Here is a 19,839-nt window from a genome sequence, read left to right as displayed (position 1 = left end):
GCTAGCCATTGATTATGCCAATCGAGGCAAATGAAAGTAAAGATCAATTAAGACATAACCTTTGTTTTTGATCTAAGAATAACATATATGTTTTGGAAAGCCTCAGATTTATACACACATACATAACTTTTCAGCAGGCTTACCTAGCTAGTAATGTGTGATCTAGGAGATATGCTCCCCTCCCCCACTTTTGAACACCTTTTGTTTCCAGGATGATCTTTTAAAGTACTGCTGGCCTTACATAAGTGTCTTTTAGGTAACCCAGATATCATCCCATTCATAGGAAGACACAGTACTAAATGCTCTAAGACATTATAGAGTGAAAGTCTTTAGAATAGGTGGGAGATGAGCTCTCCTTCCTGATGAAAAAAGATGTGTCCAGGCATATGTGACCACATATTGTTCGACTGGATATTTATGTCTGGGTTATGCATCCTGCTGATGATTCTAAGGTTTAGCAATACCTTGTCTAGACTCTTTGTTCTAGACTTTGGCTGCACATTGGAATCCCATCATCAGAAATTCTGATTTAATAGGTCCGGAAGGGCACTGGAAACTTTGAAAAACTGCTCAGATAATTCTAATTTGTAGTCAAAGTTGAGAATCAATGTTCTAACCTTATAAAACTACTACTGTAAACTTTATAAACTTTAAGGCCTATAAACTACTACTGTAAACTTTATAAACTTTAAGGATAAAGTAAGAAATCCTCATGCTGCCATCCTCTGCTAAAATTCACTATTGATTGACTATATGATTGATGTTCTAGCTCATAATTCTTAACTTTGCTCCAATACCTTTAATAATTCCCAGATGAATTCTGGTTTTCCATTCCCAAGTGTTAGTTCATGCAGCTGGTTGAGTAGGTTCTGAAGCATTAGTATAGCTACTTGTCTTTGGGGCAAGTTTTATTCACTATGACATTGCATATTTTTGCTATGATCCAGGGCTCAGTTATCACAAAAGATTTGCCCATTGGTCTATAATTCATGATGAATCACTTGAGGGCATGGATCTAATATTGCTCTCTAGGGGTATGGAGCCAAAAGCATTATGCACTAGTGGGTTTGAGAAAAGGGTTCAGATGCATTGGCCTCCACGGCTAAAATTAATTCTACATAAAATGGTACTCAGATGGTTCTCACTTTAAGTTCTTGGTTTAATACGTGTTCTTTAGTTAAGATATACATACCGATGTCTCTGTTCTTATTGTTTGTTAAACAATAAATGAGACGCATACATTGCATGCTTTGTACTATGTACAAGAATCTAACACCCTTTTTGTCTTTCATAACATTGACTTTTGCAGGAGTACAGGCCAGATGTTTTATAGATAGTCCTACACTTTGAATACATCTCATGTCTTCATGGGTAGGTAGGTTCAGGTTAAACATTTTTTTGCACGAAGACTATATAGGTGATGTTCCTTTTTCTAAGTGCATCACATCAAGAGGTATATGATTGCCCCTTATTGATTGGTGATGCTACTTTTGGTCATTTGGTTAGTATGGTGCATATAGCTTTATGTGGTCAGTGTGTGTGTGTGTGTGTGTGTGTGTGTGTGTGTGTAGAGGGTGCCAAAAAAATGTATACACACTTTAAGAAAGGAAAAAAAACTATATTAATTGTAATACTCAATATATATTGTTAACAAAAGATGAATACAAATCACGTTTGACTTCTGCAATTACAAGAGGTGCTCACAGTGGTTACCATCAGTGTCCAGACACTTCTGATTACAGCGAACTTCTGCTTGAGCATAGATAACATCTCTTAAAATGTGTATATATATATTGGCACCCCTGGTATATATGTATATAAAGAGGGTGCCAAAAAAATGTATACACATTTTAAGAAAGGAAAAAACTGTTAAAATTACGATAATTGAGTACCTCTTGTAATTGCAGAAGTCAAACGTGACTTGTTTTCATCTTTTGTTACCGGTGTGTATTGAGTACTACAATTTTAATACAGCTTTTTTCCTGTCTTAAAATATGTATACTTTTTTGGATATCTATCTATATCTGTATCTATCTATCTATAATATATGTATTATACAGCGACTGTGTCCACACTCTGACACAGTATCAGGCCAGACTCTGTGCTGCAGGATGCAGTCGCTTTCCCAGGGTCCTGGGAAACCGGTCCAACCACGTCCAGCCTACTGCCAGCCCGCATCTCTTTTCCCGGCAAATCATCTCTCAGAACCAAAGAGCCCCTACTCCAACGCACTCAAATCTTTTCCCATCAGCACAGGTGCGCCTGCGCAGCGAGTCTCCAGAAGGCCCCTTTCCAGCGCCCGACCGCTTCTTTTTCCTGTTCCCTTCGGCCTCCGCTCAGCTGGTGCTTTTCCCTTAGGGTTAATCACACGGCGCGAAACGCGCGCCCGCGGGAAGGCCGAGGGCGGGGCACGACGCGGCGCTACACGTCAGTGGCCTTCCGGACGGAAGTCCGCAGCCTTCGGAGCCGCTGATTGGCTTTCAGGCTGGCGCCTGTCTCGGCCCCCGCGCCAGTTTTGGGCTGGTTGGCGCGGAATCGGGAGACTCCGGGACCATGGCGCCCGTGCACGGCGATGACTGTGAGCTGGGGGTGCTCGGGGTCGGGTTGGGAATGTGGGGTCGGGGACTGTGGAGTGATTGCAGGTGTGGGGACTCGAGGGTGGGTCTCTGTTTTATTTTTCCTTAGGCGCTCTGCCGAATCGCCCTGCGGGTGTTCTTGGGCGCGGACCTTGGTCTTCCAGAGCTGGACGTACTGGCGTCAGATGGGGCTTCCTTGCAGGGCCCTTTGCTCCTGGCAACCCCACTGCGGGGCTTTTTGTCTGGGACGTTCCGTCACCTCTGTCACTCTGGGTCTCCACACTAGCGTGCCTTTCTTTTTATTCCTTTTGGTTTATCGCGTCCCACGTGCTGGGCACACCTATATCGAGACTGGCCCCCGCGGGGTACAGTCTTGGCCGAAAGTATTTCATATTGCCGCCCCAAGTATGCTTGAGGGCTAGGACAGAAGTACGCCATCCCTTTTATAGAAACTGCCTGGAAAATTGTTTTATGTTGTAACTAAGCAGAAAAGAAAGCTCAAGTGCTGTAGCCAGAAGATACAAATGCAATTTTTCATTTTTATTTTTTTTGCAATTTGTCTTTTTAGGTACTTGGTTTCTACTTTATGCATTAACAATTTTCTTTCAAATTCTATGGAAAGTTCTTCAAGTATTGCACAGAAATAGTGTTCACAATCTAGTCATTTCTGGTGAGGCTTCTGAAAAAATGCATCAGTTCAGCAGCATTTTGGATGCCCTGTATCACTCCGTTTTCAGTGGTAATCTTTTATTTCCAAAAATAGAATACAAAACACGCAAATGGCTTTGTCTGATTTCTGATTTTTTGAACAGCGTTCAACTAAAGTGTGACTTAACTTCATCAAACTTCTAACTTAAAATCATGCTGCGCTTTTTTGCTCAAGTGTCACATTTCCTGTCACTCAAATACCTCACCATTAATGAGAACTTTCTTCCTAATCAGCTTTCTTTACATTCACCTAGTTGTGAATCAGATTTCAATTTGTTCTTCTAGCCTTGCGTTTTTTAAGACAATTTATTTTGGAGAATCGACTAGCGTGGATTACAAATGGGATGTAGGATGTGAGTATGTGAACAGTCTTTGCAGCCCTGATTTGCCACTGAGCCGTTTCTTCACCCTAAAAACTGTATGACATCTGTGAGCATCAAGAAATCACTCTTTGGAGGATACCGTGCAATCTTGAGACCCCTCTTAAGTCATGGTGTTGATTAAGTGTTGCTGGGGAGTTGTGACTGGAATTTTTTCTTTAGAGCAGACTGAAAGATTGTTACCTGAAAGATTGTTGCTGCCTGGTAGTGTTGGTCTGCTCCTTTCCAGCTCCCAACCAATGGGGCTACTCCAGATGGTAATTTTGAACCAAATATTTAAACTTTTGTAAGTTGATTTTTTCATGCTTCTTCTTTTTTGCTAACTTACCTATGTGAAGCATATTCCAAAAAAGGAAAATCTAGGCCATTTTTCCTCCTTAAGTATTAGAGGGTGGGGGTACCTTGACAGTGGCAGTGAAAAGTTGAAAGGTCTTATTATAACTTGCTGTTATTATATATGAAACAAGATCAGGGAGAATTTAATGATTAAATAAAGCAGGTACAGTGGTTCATTCAGCAAATATTTATTAGGTACCTGCTAGGCGTAGGCATTCTGCCAGGCTCTGGTGTTACAATGGTAAGTAAGATGGACATGCTTTTTGTCTTCATGGAGCTAAGATAGGAATTATATGCAGTGTTATATTGGTGCTTCCCTGAGAAAGCTGCTTTGCTTTATTTGCTTTCTAGAAGCTAGACCACAGTACTACTAGGGTGTGTGTGTGTGTGTGTACACGTGTACCCTGTATCTACACACACATTAAATTAGCTTCTCTTATGTTGCTGAAGCGGACCTGATTATCCCCATTTCACAGATGAGGACCTTGAGGATCCTCTAGCTATAGGAACCAACTCTAGCTGATTTAAACAGAAAAGGAATTTACTAGAAGGATATTGTGTTGTTCACAGAAACTCTAGGAGGACGGGAGAGCCAGCTGGTGGCTGCTCAGCCAGGAATAGTGATTAAAATCCTGCCACAAAACTGGTTCAGTGAGGAGGTCATTGCCAACCATAGCCAAGTACTTGAGGTTATAGCTGTAGTTAACATTGCTGGCACTGTTGCCCCAGGTACTTAATCCTCTTGCAGCTGTTGCTACTTCTAGAATCTTCCCTCAGCCCGCCCTTTTCCTTGTGACACTAGCTTCCAACTTCAAGTCTGAGCAGACGTTCCTATTGGTAGAGCCTATTTTATATGCCCATGCCCTAGCTGTGAGGGTGTCTGGGAAACAGCGGTTCCCTTTTCAGCTTCTGTAATAGGACATGGGCTTTGTGTCCCATCAGACTTCTAAGGGGGAAATTTCACAAACAAGTTCAGATGCTGGACAGCTTAAAACAAGAAGACAGCTGGCCACTGCAGCTCAGAGAGGTTAACTGGTGTTCTCATTGTCACCCAGTAAGTGGCAGAGCTGTCTTGTGCTCTTCTCCCTAACCTCATTCTCCCACTCATTCTACACTGTCATCATATCTTACCTTCCACACTGACTTTCTCTCAGTTTCTGAATACACCTTGCCTTTTTGTCATTTTAATCTGGCCATTGTAATCTGGCTCATACCTTTTCTTCTGCTTGTGCCACTTTTTACCCTGTACTCTGAAATTCTACTCCTCTTCCTGGGTCTGTGTTGGAAACCTTTCCTGTGAAGCCTTCCCTGATTTCCCAGGCAAAATTAACAGCTCTCTTTTCTACATTTCCTCAGTATCATGTTCTGACCTTTTATATGGCACCCTGTTTATATGATGGTGGGAGCCTCAGGTGCTTTGCTTTACTTGACTTTAAGCCCCTCGAGGACAGGCAACTCTGTCTTGTCATTGTAGCGTGGCACATTATTTCCTATGGAGTAAGTCCATTTGAAGACCTAGAGATTTTGTTGGGATAATCTAAAGGAACCTTAAAGGGAAGACACTGAGACCAACTTTTCACTCACAGTGGTCATGTTCAGTAATCTCCAAACCTCTTCATGTAGGCCTGCTCATGATTTTTGGAAAACATTTGAGTGACACCCAAGATTTTGTGGCTGTCATCACCAAGTACCTACATTCCTTAATTTTTACTTAATGCCTTTCTGAAAATGGATTTAAAAGTCACATGTGAAAGTCAAACAATAGACTGAGATGTTATAAAGAAAGATTCCATTTCCAGGAAGCTTGAAGAAATACGGCCTCTAATTTTAAGATACAGTTTTCAATAGTGACTGCCAGCATCTGGTACATGTTCTTTAAATTGCATCTTCTATTTCAGTGAAACACTTAGTCAAACAGCTTAATGTTGTTGTGAATTTTCCAGTGGCTTGGAGCTTTTAGGATGCCTTTTATCAATACTTTTCTTTTACTGTGCCTACTCCACTTTATAAAATAATTATCACCAAATACAATAAAATATCAATTTCACAGACATAGAAGGCAATCATGTTGAGCCTAACTCATGGCAGGCAGCCCTGTCTCACTTGACTTGGTTATTCCAGCTGGTATATGAAAGTCTTAATTCCATGGATGAAATCTTTTTGGTATGTGGGTGGTCAGTTTATAATGACCAAAGCATGAATAATTCAAAAGTTAAATGAATGAACACCGAGGCCCTCTGGTATTTCAGTAATTTTCGACAAACACGCTTTAACCTTTTTAATTTTTCACTATCATGCTTTAATGTCATAACCAACTGAGCAAGGCCTGCAAATCAGTGAAGGAATCAAGAATCTCCTCAGAATCATCTTTGTTAAATTCTCCCAATACCCCAATTTAGCCCTCCTTTGAAGTTCTAGATACTTGATCTGAACCTCTGTTGGGGCATGCATTACTTCTAAAGACTGTTTTAGAGTGAATTAGTTGCTACTTATCTTCCATTTTAGATTTTAAGTTCTCTGAGTTTGGCAGCATATCTTTCTGATATTTGAGTCTCAGAGCACCTAGTACTTTTGCAAAGAGCAGGTGCTCCTTAAAACCTTTCAAGTGTTGTTGATTAATAAAATACAAATGATGTCCTTTTATAACTACTTAAAGCCCCTCATTTCTAATGGAAAGGTTATGGACTAACGGCTGATCTCCCTTCTCTAGTGTCTCTAGGAGATATCAGTTAGTTGAATTTGGTATTTTCCTCTTTTTGGAGGAAGAAAAGAGTTCCTCTGTTTTTCAGGGAAGATGGCTGACAATTTCATAACACCTTATATAAATTTGGCTTTTTTTCCCCAGCTGTGTCAGATTCAGGAAGCTTTGTAGTCTCTCGATCCCGGCGAGAAAAGAAATCAAAGAAAGGACGCCAGGAAGCTCTGGAAAGATTGAAAAAGGCTAAAGCTGGTGAGAAGTATAAATATGAAGTAAGTAACCATTTTTTTTCCTGCTGTGCTTCATCTATTTCATAGCCTTTAGGTAGTCTTATGTCATCTATGTCACTGATTTGAAATATGTATATATTTCAAGCTTGTTACAATAGTAATTTCTTAATATTGAACAAGCAAGGGCATGAGGTAGATTGACAGATTATGGAGAGACTGCTTGACCCTTAAAGTTCCTGTGAGGCACTTTACAGATGCCTTTACAATTCTGAAATGAAAGCAGCTATATGAGGTGTGATCAAAAACTATGGTGAATGTTTAAATTAAAATTTATCACAGTAAAAGACACATTGCTATTAATCCCCCTCAAAATATGCCCGCTCGCTTCACTTATCCCATCATTCTTGCCACTTTCTGGAGCAGTTCTGGAAGTCCTCTTTTGTGAGTGTCTAGTTGTGCTGTCGAGGCTGTCTCGATGTCCTGAATCGATCCAAAATGTTTTCTCTTCATGGTCACTTTGACTTTGGGGAAGAGCCAGAAGTCCCGCGTTGCCAGATCCAGTGAATAAGTAGGATGAGGACACACCGTAATGTTTTTATTTGACACAAATTGCCATACCAGAAGTGATATGTGACACGTCTTTCTGTTGTGATCACAAAATACAGTGAATGCTGTTGCCGAGTGCCATCTAACGGAAAGGCAGGGATCTTCAATATGGGAAGTGGCGTGTTGAATCTCAGTAACTGTGTGTGACAAGTTTCATCTTGTTCAGTGCAGTCAGTCGGGTGTGAGCTACGGTTGAGAGAAGGTGTGTTTTAAAATGTGCCGTAAATCATCCTCCATCATGACAACACTCCGTGTCACACATCGCTTCTGGTATATGGCAATTTCTGTCAAATAAAAACATTATGATATGCCCTCATCCACTTTATTCACTGGTTCTGGCACCGAGTGACTTCTGGCTCTTCCCCAAAGTCAAAATGGCCATGAAAGGTAAACGTTTTGAATTGATTCAGGACATCGAGGCAGCCGCTACAGCACAACTGAGGACACTCACAAAAGAGGACTTCCAGAACTGCTTCAGAAAGGGGCAAGAATGATGGGATAAGTGTGTACAAAGCGAGGGGAAGTATATTTGAGGGGGATTAATGGCAATGTGGCTTTTACTGTAATACATTTTCCTATTTAAACATTCACCGTATTGTTTGATCCCACCTTGTATATATTTTTTTCCTTATTAAGCACACTGTATCTGGTTAGTTCCATGACTTTGTTGGAGGACCTCAGAGCTGCTTTTACTTTACTCTTAAGGTATTGAGCAGTCTAGAGAAGCATTACTTCTCCTTGGAAAGAATTGTTTTTCCTAATTTCATTTGCAAGGGGAATGAGTGGGGTGGTGGGGACTTGGGCCTTCCTTCTGCGGCGCCCTGGTGTAAGGTTGAATGTTATGTCCGTTTGGCTATTTCCTCTATTCACTGTCTGTGGCCCACAGGTAAAAACAGAGTGGCTACTACTGTCTGCACAACTTATCTGGCTTCACCTTCAACACGTTCTCTGAGTATCTTAACTGCTACAGGGCCATAAAGTGATTAATTAACACTAGAAAATTATAACAACTAATGTGTTTCTTTTGCTGACATTGTTCTAAGTGCTTTTACAAATATGTTTATTTATTTAATCCTTCCAATAGTCATATAAAGTTAGATACTGTGATGAACAATATTTCACAGCTAACCTATCTGAGCTCACAGTGGCGGAGTCTTGATTTGAACCCAGGCTTCAGAATATGTGTGTTTAACCATGGCCTGTACTATATTGGGCAATTAAACTAGTAGAAGAGGATTTTTGTCCTTTAGCACCATTCATTCAAGTTAAGTGAGTCGGCCAGATCATAAAGGGCTGCTGAAAGGATTGCAGTAAAGCAGGAGTAAAGCATTTTTAATGTGGGTACTTCTCTAAAGGATTTCTTTGGGGTATTTCAGATGTTGACGCAACGTGAGTGACTTCCTTTTAATCACTGATGTTAATTGCATGGCTCTAAGAGTTCATGCTGAGCAGTTGCAATGTTTTCAGTGATAAAGTCAAAATGACTTGTTACTCAAAAGGATATTTTAAAATAGTTTTGTGGTACCTTTTTGATAGTATATAAGTGAGTTGCTTAAATAAGAAGAGACAAAGTATGCCTCATAGACTTCAACCAACAAAAATTATCTTGCCAGTTGCCTCCCCAATTGGTCAGTACAGTAATGTTAATTGGACTAGTTTGTGTTTGGGTTGTCAAAAACTTAATTTGGTAGGGTAGGTAGTTTCTGTTATCAAATGGTGGAAGGCCAAATCAATGGTTGCTAGTGATCTCCATAGAATAAACAGGTGCTGAAAACTAAGCCTAGTCCTGTAATTATAAGCCTTGTAGGTGTGGCAGAAATCCAGTCAGCTCTGCCCATTGGGCTCTCAAAGCTCCTTGTCTAAGTGTGTTTTCCTAGGGTGCTAGCTTCTCAGGTGGAGCTAGTCATTTTCTCGAGCCCCACTGGAAAAGGCAGAGCTTTCAAGAGAAGGGGGAAATTTTTAACGAGGTATCTGAGTTCTTGCTCACCAGCCCACCAAATTCTCATCTGGGAAGTCAATGGTCTGTCACCACAGCAGCTGTAGCCGTGGTGTGTATGTGTTCCGTTTATTGCTTCCACCGTGTTGAGGTGGTCTGCTCTATTCCGCCAGTAATTCGTGGTGTTCTGACCCTCTAGCAGTTGGACAGCTTGTGTGATTGGAAGACTTGCCACTCTCTGGACTTGCTCTCCAAGTAGCTCAGTGTTTTTTGTTTGTTTTTGTTTGTTTTTTAAATAAATTTTATTGGGGAATATTGGGGAACAGTGTGTTTCTCCAGGGCCCATCAGCTCCAAGTCGTTGTCCTTCAGTCTAGTTGTGGAGTGCGCAGCTCAGCTCCAAGTCCAGTCACGTTTTCAATCTTCAGTTGCAGGGGGCACAGCCCACCATCCCATACGGGAATTGAACCGGCAACCTTGTTGTTGAGAACTCGCGCTCTAACCAACTGAGCCATCCGGCTCCCCTCCGGAAGCTCAGCAGCAGCTCATTGTCTTCAATCTAGTTGCGGAGGGCGCAGCTCACTGGCCCAAGTGGGAATCGAACCAGCAACCCTGTTCTTCAGAGCTCGCGCTCTAACCAACTGAGCCACCTGGCCGCCCCTTGTTTTTTTTCAATTGAAGTATAATTGACATGCAGTATTATATTAGTTTCAGGTTCAGCATAGCGATTTGACTTTATATACATTACAAAATGATCACCATAATAAGTCTAGTTACCATTTGTCAGCATACAAAGTTGATAGAATATTATGGTTTATATTCCTCACGCTGTGTACTACATTCCCATGACTTACTTATTTTATATCTGGAAGTCTGTATCTGTTGATTCACTTCACCCCCTCACCCCGCAACTATCAGTCTGTTCTCTGTACCTATGAGTCTGGTTTTGTTTTGTTTTGTTGTTTAGATTCCACATGTAAGTGAGATCATATGGTATTTGTCTTTCTCTGTCTGACTTATTTCACCTAACATAATGCCCTCAAGGTTCATCCATGTTGTTGCAAATGGCAAGGCTACATTCTTTTTTATGGCTCAGTACTATTCCATTGTGTGTACAGATACCATCTTGATCCATTTGTCTGTTGATGGACACGTCAGTTGCTTCCAGTAGCTCAACCTTTGTCTCTGCAGTATAGAGACCTGAGAATGGTGGGGGATCAGTGGTGATTCAAACAGAGATCACTCAAAAGCCGTTTCTAGTGTACCTGCAGAATATAGAATATGTTTTGCTAATGGATGAAGAGGGGAGGTATTTCCTTTTGAATTATATTTGGTTGGTTGAACAGTTACTAAAATTATCATCTGTTCACAGGGCAACATGAGCTAGTGGAGAGGGAGGTGGCATGCCTTACAGACAGGAGAAACCAGTCTAGAAATTATAAGTGAATAATCCCCAAAGCAGCTAATGAAGAATTGGCTATAATTCAGTTTGTTTTTTATGAAGTAGATGAGTAATTGATGGTGTGACAAGTGTATTATGCTAATGGAATCATTTAATATCTTATGTTAACACCCACCTAAAAGGAATACTCAGCTAATTGATGTCTATTTAAGGAAAACCGTGTAGTGGTGTTGAATGTCAGAACTCATGATTTGGTTGCAGCTACTTCTTCAGGCTGCCATTCCAGTTTCAATTTTGACAATTTTTTTCATCAGAGCTGTTTAACACTTTCACTCCATTTGAAGCTTTCTCAAACTTGTATGATGGCAGGTTGAAGATTTCACAAGTGTGTATGAGGAGGTTGATGAAGAACAGTATTCAAGGCTGGTTCAGGCCCGCCAGGATGATGACTGGATCGTGGATGACGGTACGTGGGAAGAAATTGCCCGCCAGGCACTGTCTCAGATGCGTCTCCTCCGTTCTCATGCGGTGGAGTTGCTTTGCAGGGGCAGATGTAAGGCTCTGTTAAGATCATACATTTGGCTTGGATTTTCCTCAAATACAGTATTTGAGGGTGTGGAAGCAGTACAATAGATAGTTTCTCTGGGGCATTTTGGAGAAGCCAGGCACACACCTGAGGATATAGTATAAATCCTCCAGGAAATGGCTGTGTAGACATTGGGTGGAGCCACACAGTTGGGTGGAATCCCCACGTCTGGGGGGATAAGAAAACTGCCTGCCTCATAGAATGGCTGTGAGGAGTACAGGGGGCTGTCTGTGATGAGTACCTCGGGCAGTGGAAAGCACCACATGAAGGGGAGTCCTGACATTCCTACGCTCCTTGTGGAAAGCTCGTGGTTCTTGCTGCTGCGGTGTGACTTCTGGGGCATGTGAATGCTGACCTCAGGGAGGAGCTGTAGGTTGCGCCTGTGACTGTATTTATGTTTCTACGTCTATAGTTGGATTTGGCTATATGGCCAGTTTTCCCTGTAGACTGAGGTGCTTTTCTGGGCTTGTCATTGGATTCTTATATGTTTTATTCTTTTGGTGGAGTAAGCCTACTGTAAAGTATCCTACTGTGGCAAACTTTGATTCTGTGGGCCACGTCATTTCCCTCGCTGACCTCAGTTGGTACGGGCATATGTGTCCATCAGTGAGGTTGCAGGTTCGGTTCCAGACCACTGCAATAAAGCAAGTATCGCAATAAAGTAAGTTGCAGTCTTTGCTGGTGAAGGGTGTTGCCTTTAAGTTGTAAAAAATCCAACATCTGTGAAGCACAATAAAGGGAAGCGTAGTAAGACGAGGGATGCCTGTGTCGTATATCCTTTGGTTTTGACTCAGAAACCTGTGTGGATGCTGTGTTTTGTCTGACACTTGTTTAAACAGGATTCTGCTGCACTTCAAAAGGGCACAGGCCAGGAGAATGCCTGAGTGGGTATGAAGGTTTTTGTGTGTTTGTTAATGGCTGAAATATTATTGGCCACTTTTAGAAATTTGCTCTCAGTATTCAATTTTGTTCCTGCAGATGGTATCGGTTATGTGGAGGATGGCCGAGAGATTTTTGATGATGACCTTGAAGATGACGCCCTTGATTCCCGTGAGAAAGGTACCTACGTTTTGTTTTTTAAGACAGTGCCATTTTGAGATTTAAAGAATTGCGTAAAACTTGAGATGACTTAGTACTTTGATACTGTTTCCTCTAAGGGAAAAGGACCTACCACAGTTGTTTTAAGGTGTAGAAAATGTTCTGTTATTGAGAGGAGCATAATTATTTGGAAAATTAAATGTAAAATGCAAAAATATCACCAGGAAATGAAGTTTCACGTCTCTGTTGTCCAAAGAATTTTGTCTTCTACTTATTTTAGAATTTTCAGTTGTGCGGTCATTTTATTTTATTTATTTATTTTTTAAAGTATGTCTCCTTTATTTTTTCTCTTTTTTTTAAATTTTGGGGAATGTTGGGGGACAGTGTGTTTCTCCAGGGCCCATCAGCTCCAATTCGTTGTCCTTTAATCTAGTTGTGGAGGGCGCAGCTCAGCTCCAAGTCCAGTCGCCGTTTTCAATCTTAGTTGCAGGGGGCACAGCCCACCATCCCATGCAGGAGTCAAATCGGCGACCTTGTTGTTGAGAGCTCGCGCTCTAACCAACTCAGCCATCCAGCCTCCCCACTGGAAGCTCAGTGGCAGCTTGTTGTCTTCAATCCAGCTGTGGAGGGTGCAGCTCACTGGCCCATGTGGGAGTCGAACCGGCAGCCCTGTTGTTGAGAGCTCTCGCTCTAACCAACTGAGCTATCTGGCTGCCCCTCGTGTGGTCATTGTAAACTTGCTGATTTTGAGGGCTGCGACAATAAGTGATGTCTTTTGATTCCTACTGAAGTACTGTAGTTAGAATTTTAATTTTAGCTCTTTGAGAATAGTACAGTACTACAACAAGGTTTAGAACTTAGAGTAATCAACTTGTTTTGTGTAATTGAAATTTAAAGTGATAATGAATGGATGTGTGTCACATTTTCTTAGCTACACAATCATTGGCAAACATTTTTTGAGTAAACAAGCCTGATTTATGAGTAGTTTCTGTCAAATGAGAAGGGGAATTTCTCTTCAGCATTTGTTTTTGTTTGTTTGTTTGTTCAGTTCATTATTACCACCAAGTGTTAGGTCATGGATCAGCAAAGTATGGTCCACTCACAACCAGTTTATTTTTAAACAGCTTAATTGAGATATAATTCAAATGCCATACAATTCAGCTGTGTAAAGTGTACATACGTTTCAGTGGCATTTAGTATAGTCACAGAGTTGTGCAGCCATCACCACAGTTTCCCGTTTTCATGACCCCAAAAGGAAATCATGCCAGTTACTAATGTAGCCTTTGACCTAAGAATGGTTTTTACATTTCTTTTTTTTAAAAAAGAAGATGTAAAGAAGAAAACGTGCAAGAGAGACATATGTGGCCACAAAGCCTAAATTCTGTGCTATCTTGCACTTTTCAGAAAGTCTGCACCCTAATTTGTACATTAACACTTTACAACATTTGTTTACTTTCTCCTGCTTCCCTGTTCCCAGCCACATCCAGAGACTAGTTTTGGTGAATTTACCAAAAGTAAGTTGTAGACACCTGGACACTTCACCTCCACGTGCTTCAGCAGTGACCTCTTAAGAACAAGGACACTTGTCTGCTTGGCTACAGTACCTTTCTCATGATACTATCTAACATATTGTGTGTATTTAGATTTCCCCAGGTAGGCCAATAATGTCTTTCAGAGCTATTTTTCAAGGCACAAAGTGTACTTTAGTTTTTATGTATCTTGAGTTTTATTTAGTGTACAATAGCATGATCCCTCCCCCTCCCTGAAGAAGAGAATGAAATGAGCCCACGTGCTTTTTCATCTCCCTGAACTTAGGAGGCCTGTGTTCGAGTTCTCTGTGTTGTTAATTGTCTGTAGCACCTTGAATGAGTCCCATCACCTCTCTGGACATTAGTGTTTTGTTTTGTTTTGTTTTGTGTTTGCTGCTCCGTATATTTTATTAGCTTTTATGTTTTATGCTGTGTGATAATATGATCCACATAAACCAGCACGCACATTAAAAAAAATAACTAAAAATACTGGCCTCAGAAATTGTTCACCGTTAACTTGATATTTGAATGATATATTTCCATTCTCTTCTCTTACATTTTTTGTTTGTGCTATGTTTGCTTTCACATCCCAGTTTGTTTGCACACCTCACTCCCTTCTGGAGCATAAACAAATACTCTTCCCTCGCTCATCCTCCTATTTTATATCTTCAGTTCTACACTAATACAGTATCAGGCAGGGATTGGTCACAAGAAGATGTGTTGCTCTGAAGAGTTCGGGCAGTGAAGGGATTTGATACAAACAATTAGGTGCTTCACGGAACCACTTGGAAAGGCTGGGAGAATGAAATTCAGGGGAAGATGCCACTACCGCTTCGTTTCTTTCCCTAAATTTATTGGGGTCACATTGGTTCATAAAATTACATAGGTTTCATGTGTACAATTCTATAATACATCATCTATATGTTACAATGTGCAGCAGATTCAGTCATATCTCTTTCTGTCACCATATATTTGACCCCCTTTATCCATTTCTGCCTCACCCCATCCCCCCCTTACCCTTGTAACCACCATACTGTTGTCTGTGTCTATGAGTTTTTGTTCGCTTGTTTATCTTGTTCGTTTGTTGCTTTCAGTTTTATATCCCACATATGAGTGAAGTCATATGCTTCTCAATTTTTTCTGTCTGACTTATTTCGCTTAGCATGATAATTTCAGGATCCATCCATGTTGTTGCAAATGGCAGTATTTCATCTTATGACTGAGTAATATTCCACTGTATATATGGACATCAGTTTTGTCCGCTGTAAATTAGGAGGTTGGACTGGACAGGGAGGTTCTTGAGGGAAGTACCATGTCCTCGTCATCTTGGTGCCAATCATAGTGGCAGGGCAAAGAAAGTATGCAATATTTGTTGTATAAATGAGCCATCTCTGTTTCCATAATCCTCTTAACCTCTTCCCAGTGAAACATCAGTGAAGAGAGTGACTTGACATTCTGAAGGAGAGCTTAGTCTTAGAAATCTTTTTTCGATGCTCTGTCCCCATTCACCCGTAAGTCATCACTGTTTCAGTGTCTGGAAGGAAGAGCCCAACAAGGTCCTAAGCTCTTAGGAAGGGAAATGGAATTCTTCAATCTGCTTTAAAGACGTAGAAAATTGTAGAGTTTTGCCTAGAAGTTAAGGTCAACTCTTCATGGTATGAATCCAATTCCTGGCTTCTAGTTTTCAAATAGAGACAGAAGAATATCAGCTGAGTCCAATGAAAGAAAACAGTGGGAAAACAAATAAAACAAGCACTAAAATTGTGAAAGAATTCCACCTCAAATGTTGACTGCTATTCTTTCTGTTTCTTTTTGTCCTGTCTAAATCCTGCTCACCTTCAATGGTGTGATTGAGCCTTCCTTGCTATTTAAACCAGTATTGACCTTTCTCTTTTGCTACTCTATGATTAGGACCTATATTTCGTATACTAAACATTTTGACCATTTATTCATATTCCTTTTTCTGAAACCAAATGATCTCAATAAAAAATAAGTTCTCTTGTCGTACAGTTTTCACAAATGTCCTACAAACCTTTTCACGTTTTAGGCACATGAAAAATGCCTTTTTTATTGTGATAAAATGCACACAACATAAAATTTATCATTAGTGACATTTATACATTAACGATGTTTGCAGCCATGACCGTTATCTAGTTTTGGAACCTTTTTTATCAGCCCAGATGGAAACCATTAAGCAGGCATTCCCCAGTCTCTCTTTCACCAGCCTCTGGCAACTATTAATCTGCTTTCTATCTCTATGGATTTGCCTATTTTGAATATTTCATATAAATGAAATGATACAAGTGGCCATTTGTATCTGGCTTCTTTCATTTATCATAATGTTTTCAAGGTTCATTCATGTTGTAGCGTGTATTAGTACTGTATTCCTTATTATGGCTGAATAATATTCCAGTGCACGAATACACCATATTTCATTCATCCATTTATTAGTTGATGGAATTTGGGTTGTTTCTAATTTTTGGTTATTGTGAATAATGCTATGAGCATTCATGTGCAAGTCTTTGTTTGAACACCTGTTTTTAGTTCTTTTGGGTGTATACCCAGGAGTGGAATTGTGTGTCTATATATTTTCTTTTCTTTTCTTTCTTATACAAAATATATTTTCTATAGATACTTTAGTACTTTGTGTTTTTTCACTTAAGATATTTTGAAAATCCTTCCATATTAGCACACAGAGATCTTTTTTTTATTTGCTTATTTCTACATAGCTGCATAGTATTCCATTGTATGGATGTACCATGGTGTATTCAAATTGTTTCCTTGAATAGACATTTAGATTTTCAGTAATTTGCTATGACAAATAATACCGCATTGAATAATTGCAAATGGTATTTGCCCCAAGGAAAATTCCTAGAAAAGGGATTGCTGGGTCAGAAAGTAAATGCACGTGAAATTTTATGAGATATTGCCAAATTCTTCTCAATAGGCGTCGTCCCATTTTACACTCCCATGAACAACGAGTGTCTGTTTAGACCCCGTGGTGTCGCCAACAGTGTTGTCAAGCTTCTCAATATTTGTCACTCTAATAAGTGAGAAATAACGTCTTGGTGTGGGTTTTAATTTGCATTTCTTTACACATGAAGTTGGGCATCTTTTCATTAAACTTAATAGCTGTTTATATGTATACAGGCATATGTCAGAGGTATTGTGGGTTCTGTTTCAGACACCGAAATAACGTGAGTATCACAAAGCGAGTTGTAATCTTTTTGCTGGTGGAGGGTCTTGTCTTCAGTTTGTAAAAAATGCAGTATCTGTGAAGCACAATAAAGCAAACAATAAATGAAGCATGCCTATATTTTTATGTGAACTGCATATTTGTGTTTATTAGCCACGTTCCCTTGGGTTTTGGGCCTTTTTTTCATATCAGGGAAATTGGTCCTTTATTTGTGAAACATTGCAAAAATTTTCTCCTGTTTTATCTTTAAACTTGTTTCTGGAGTAACTGAATTTATTCATCTTTTTTTCTTGCAAATGGATTTTGAATCATAATTAGAGTTTCCCTTTCCCATGTTACAAAGGAATTTGCCCTTTGTTCCCTCAAAAAACACTCATTTTAATGTTTTAAAAGACATAAAAAATGATAGAGGGAGTGTAGATCAATTAGAACCCAGGCAGTTGCAACAAAAATGAACACAATACAATGATATAACCTCATAAAGGAAATGGCTAAAATAAAATTTCGCAAGTCTTCGTGTTTGTGATAATAAGGCACAAAATATCAAAAATACAAAGTGTGAATTTTCCGCCTTAGGTTTATAATAAACTATCAACCCTGTATTGAATGCATTTACTTTCATAAGCCTTCTCTGTTGAGCAGCACATGCTATACAGGTACATGTGTACTAGTATTTTACCTTGGGAATTATAGTTTTCATCTCAAACTAGTGACTTGTCTTTTTACCCATAGCTATATGCATTTCATTTCCATTATAAAACACTTAAGACCTTTCTAGTGGTAAATTTTAATCAACATGTTATATAAAAAGAATCTTGATTTTAAAATGAATCTTTTTAGTACTGTAGCATGATGGGTTTAATTGAACAGTTGAAGCATAATATAGTAACCACATTGTACTGTTTAAAAGAATTCACAGCTGTAGGAAAATGTTTGATTTTAAAAATATAACCAAGATGAGACTGCATAATTATGAGCAGTAAAATAACTAGAAAACAGTGAATGAATAAATACGATGATTTTTTCATCAGTGGCCGTTCATTATTTACTCTTAGGAACCTGGAAGAAATTGTCTTCTTTGAGTTTCAAATGTTCTGGTAAATCTAGTCATTTCATAGCTTCCTCACTATTCCTTTGAATTGCTGAAATAAGTAACTGAAGAATCAAAGTTCTTTTCTGGTCTGTGGTAGCCAACAATGGCCACATTGAGGATTTCCCCATACCGTGTTTCCCCGAAAATAAGACCTAGCCGGACAATGAGTTCTAATGCGTCTTTTGGAGCGAAAATTAATATACAAGACCCGGTTTTATATTGTATTATGTTATACCTGGTCTTATATAAAACCCGGTCTTATAGTAAAATAAGACCGGGTCTTATATTAATTTTTGCTCCAAAAGACGCATTAGAGCTGATTGTCCAGCTAGGTCTTATTTTCGGGGAAACACGGTAGAAGTCCTCTTTGAAGGGATGCATGATGTGAGTTTCCATGGACTTCTTTGTACTCTTGTAGTATGGGTTCCATTCTATGCTCAGCACCATCTTGTGGACATTTCCACTTCCAATATGGGCCCAACCATAATAAATGCCAGTGGATTATCCACTATTCAGATAACTTAGCTGTGGGGATACCCAGCTGCTTGGAACCGCAGCCAAAGCCGTGTACCACTTGGCGGCGGTGGAAGTAAGGCAGGTGCGCTTCATGATGCTGCCTGCTTGGGGCGTGAGCTATGGCGGCGTCTGCAGGTCCAAAGGAGTCACAGTGGAGGCGGTGCTTAGACCTGCCCCCCCAAAGCCTGGGGACACGGGCAGGAGCTCAGCTGCCAGGCGGGCGCCATCAGCAATGGGCTAGGAGGCGCTGGTGATGCTCCGTGGCAAGCCCCTCACGCTGCTGACCCAACAGAAGCTGCCGGGCGACTCCAGGAATTCGTCTTTTTTATTAAAATATTTGTACACTTTCATTTAAAAAATTTTGATCTGTGATCTCTTTGGTGTTTATACTGGTTACTTTCTTTACAAATGGATAATTGGCACTACGTATTAAAAAGTCACTCTTGTTTCCAGTGATATGAGATGCCATCTTTATTGTATGCTAAATTTTTATGGGTAATTGGGTCTTTTTCTGGACGGACTCTGTTTTCTGTTTCATCTTGTATGTGTATTTATATTCCTTCTACTACACTCTATTAACTATTTGTTCTGGGTCTTTTTGAGGTGGAGACTGCTCTGGGATAAATCAGAAAGTGAGACTAAAATTGACAGTATTAAAAGAGTTCATGGGTGATTTATGTACACATGGTCATAAGAGACAACACGGCACAAGTTGTTTTTTATTGTGCAAATGTTTCCGTTTAGTGTTGCTATGACGTTTAGTGTTGCATGTGTCTCGTTGCTGTTCTTCATAAAATGGAAATTAGGATGCTACAATATCATAACTGGTAATCTTATTCACAGTTCAGTTTTCCTGTCAGATTCAGTATAGCTCTAAAAAGTCATATCATGAAGGCTGCTGGGCCACTCCTCTGTTTGCAGATGAATGTGATTTTTTATTTTCTATGGGAAAACACCCCCCCCCCCCCGCTTAGAAAGCTTTTTATTCACATTAACAATAGCAATTAAACA

The 19,839-nt window shown here is 40.0% G+C and overlaps 1 protein-coding gene and 1 pseudogene across 2 annotated transcripts in view; one reads left to right on the top strand and one right to left on the bottom strand.

Moving 5' to 3' along the window:
- Positions 1-2,392: 2,392 nt before the first annotated feature.
- Positions 2,393-19,839, top strand: part of POLA1 (DNA polymerase alpha 1, catalytic subunit) — a 282,474-nt gene continuing 265,027 nt past the window's right edge. The window contains exons 1-4 of one of the 2 annotated variants that reach the window (XM_033117633.1): positions 2,393-2,578; positions 6,846-6,970; positions 11,240-11,336; positions 12,435-12,515. In XM_033117633.1, coding sequence (XP_032973524.1) covers positions 2,554-2,578; positions 6,846-6,970; positions 11,240-11,336; positions 12,435-12,515 — 328 coding nt within the window. In that variant the 5' untranslated portion in view covers positions 2,393-2,553. The remainder of the gene's footprint in view (positions 2,579-6,845; positions 6,971-11,239; positions 11,337-12,434; positions 12,516-19,839) is intronic. The other variant, XM_033117628.1, reaches the window with a different exon arrangement.
- LOC117024783 (riboflavin kinase-like) lies at positions 18,247-19,514 on the bottom strand (annotated as a pseudogene).

This window comes from Rhinolophus ferrumequinum, chromosome X (assembly GCF_004115265.2).
Source record: "Rhinolophus ferrumequinum isolate MPI-CBG mRhiFer1 chromosome X, mRhiFer1_v1.p, whole genome shotgun sequence".
In the NCBI taxonomy this organism is placed as follows: domain Eukaryota; kingdom Metazoa; phylum Chordata; class Mammalia; order Chiroptera; family Rhinolophidae; genus Rhinolophus; species Rhinolophus ferrumequinum.
The sequence above is the reverse complement of the archived record's forward strand: the minus strand, read 5'-3'. Positions and strand labels throughout refer to the sequence as shown.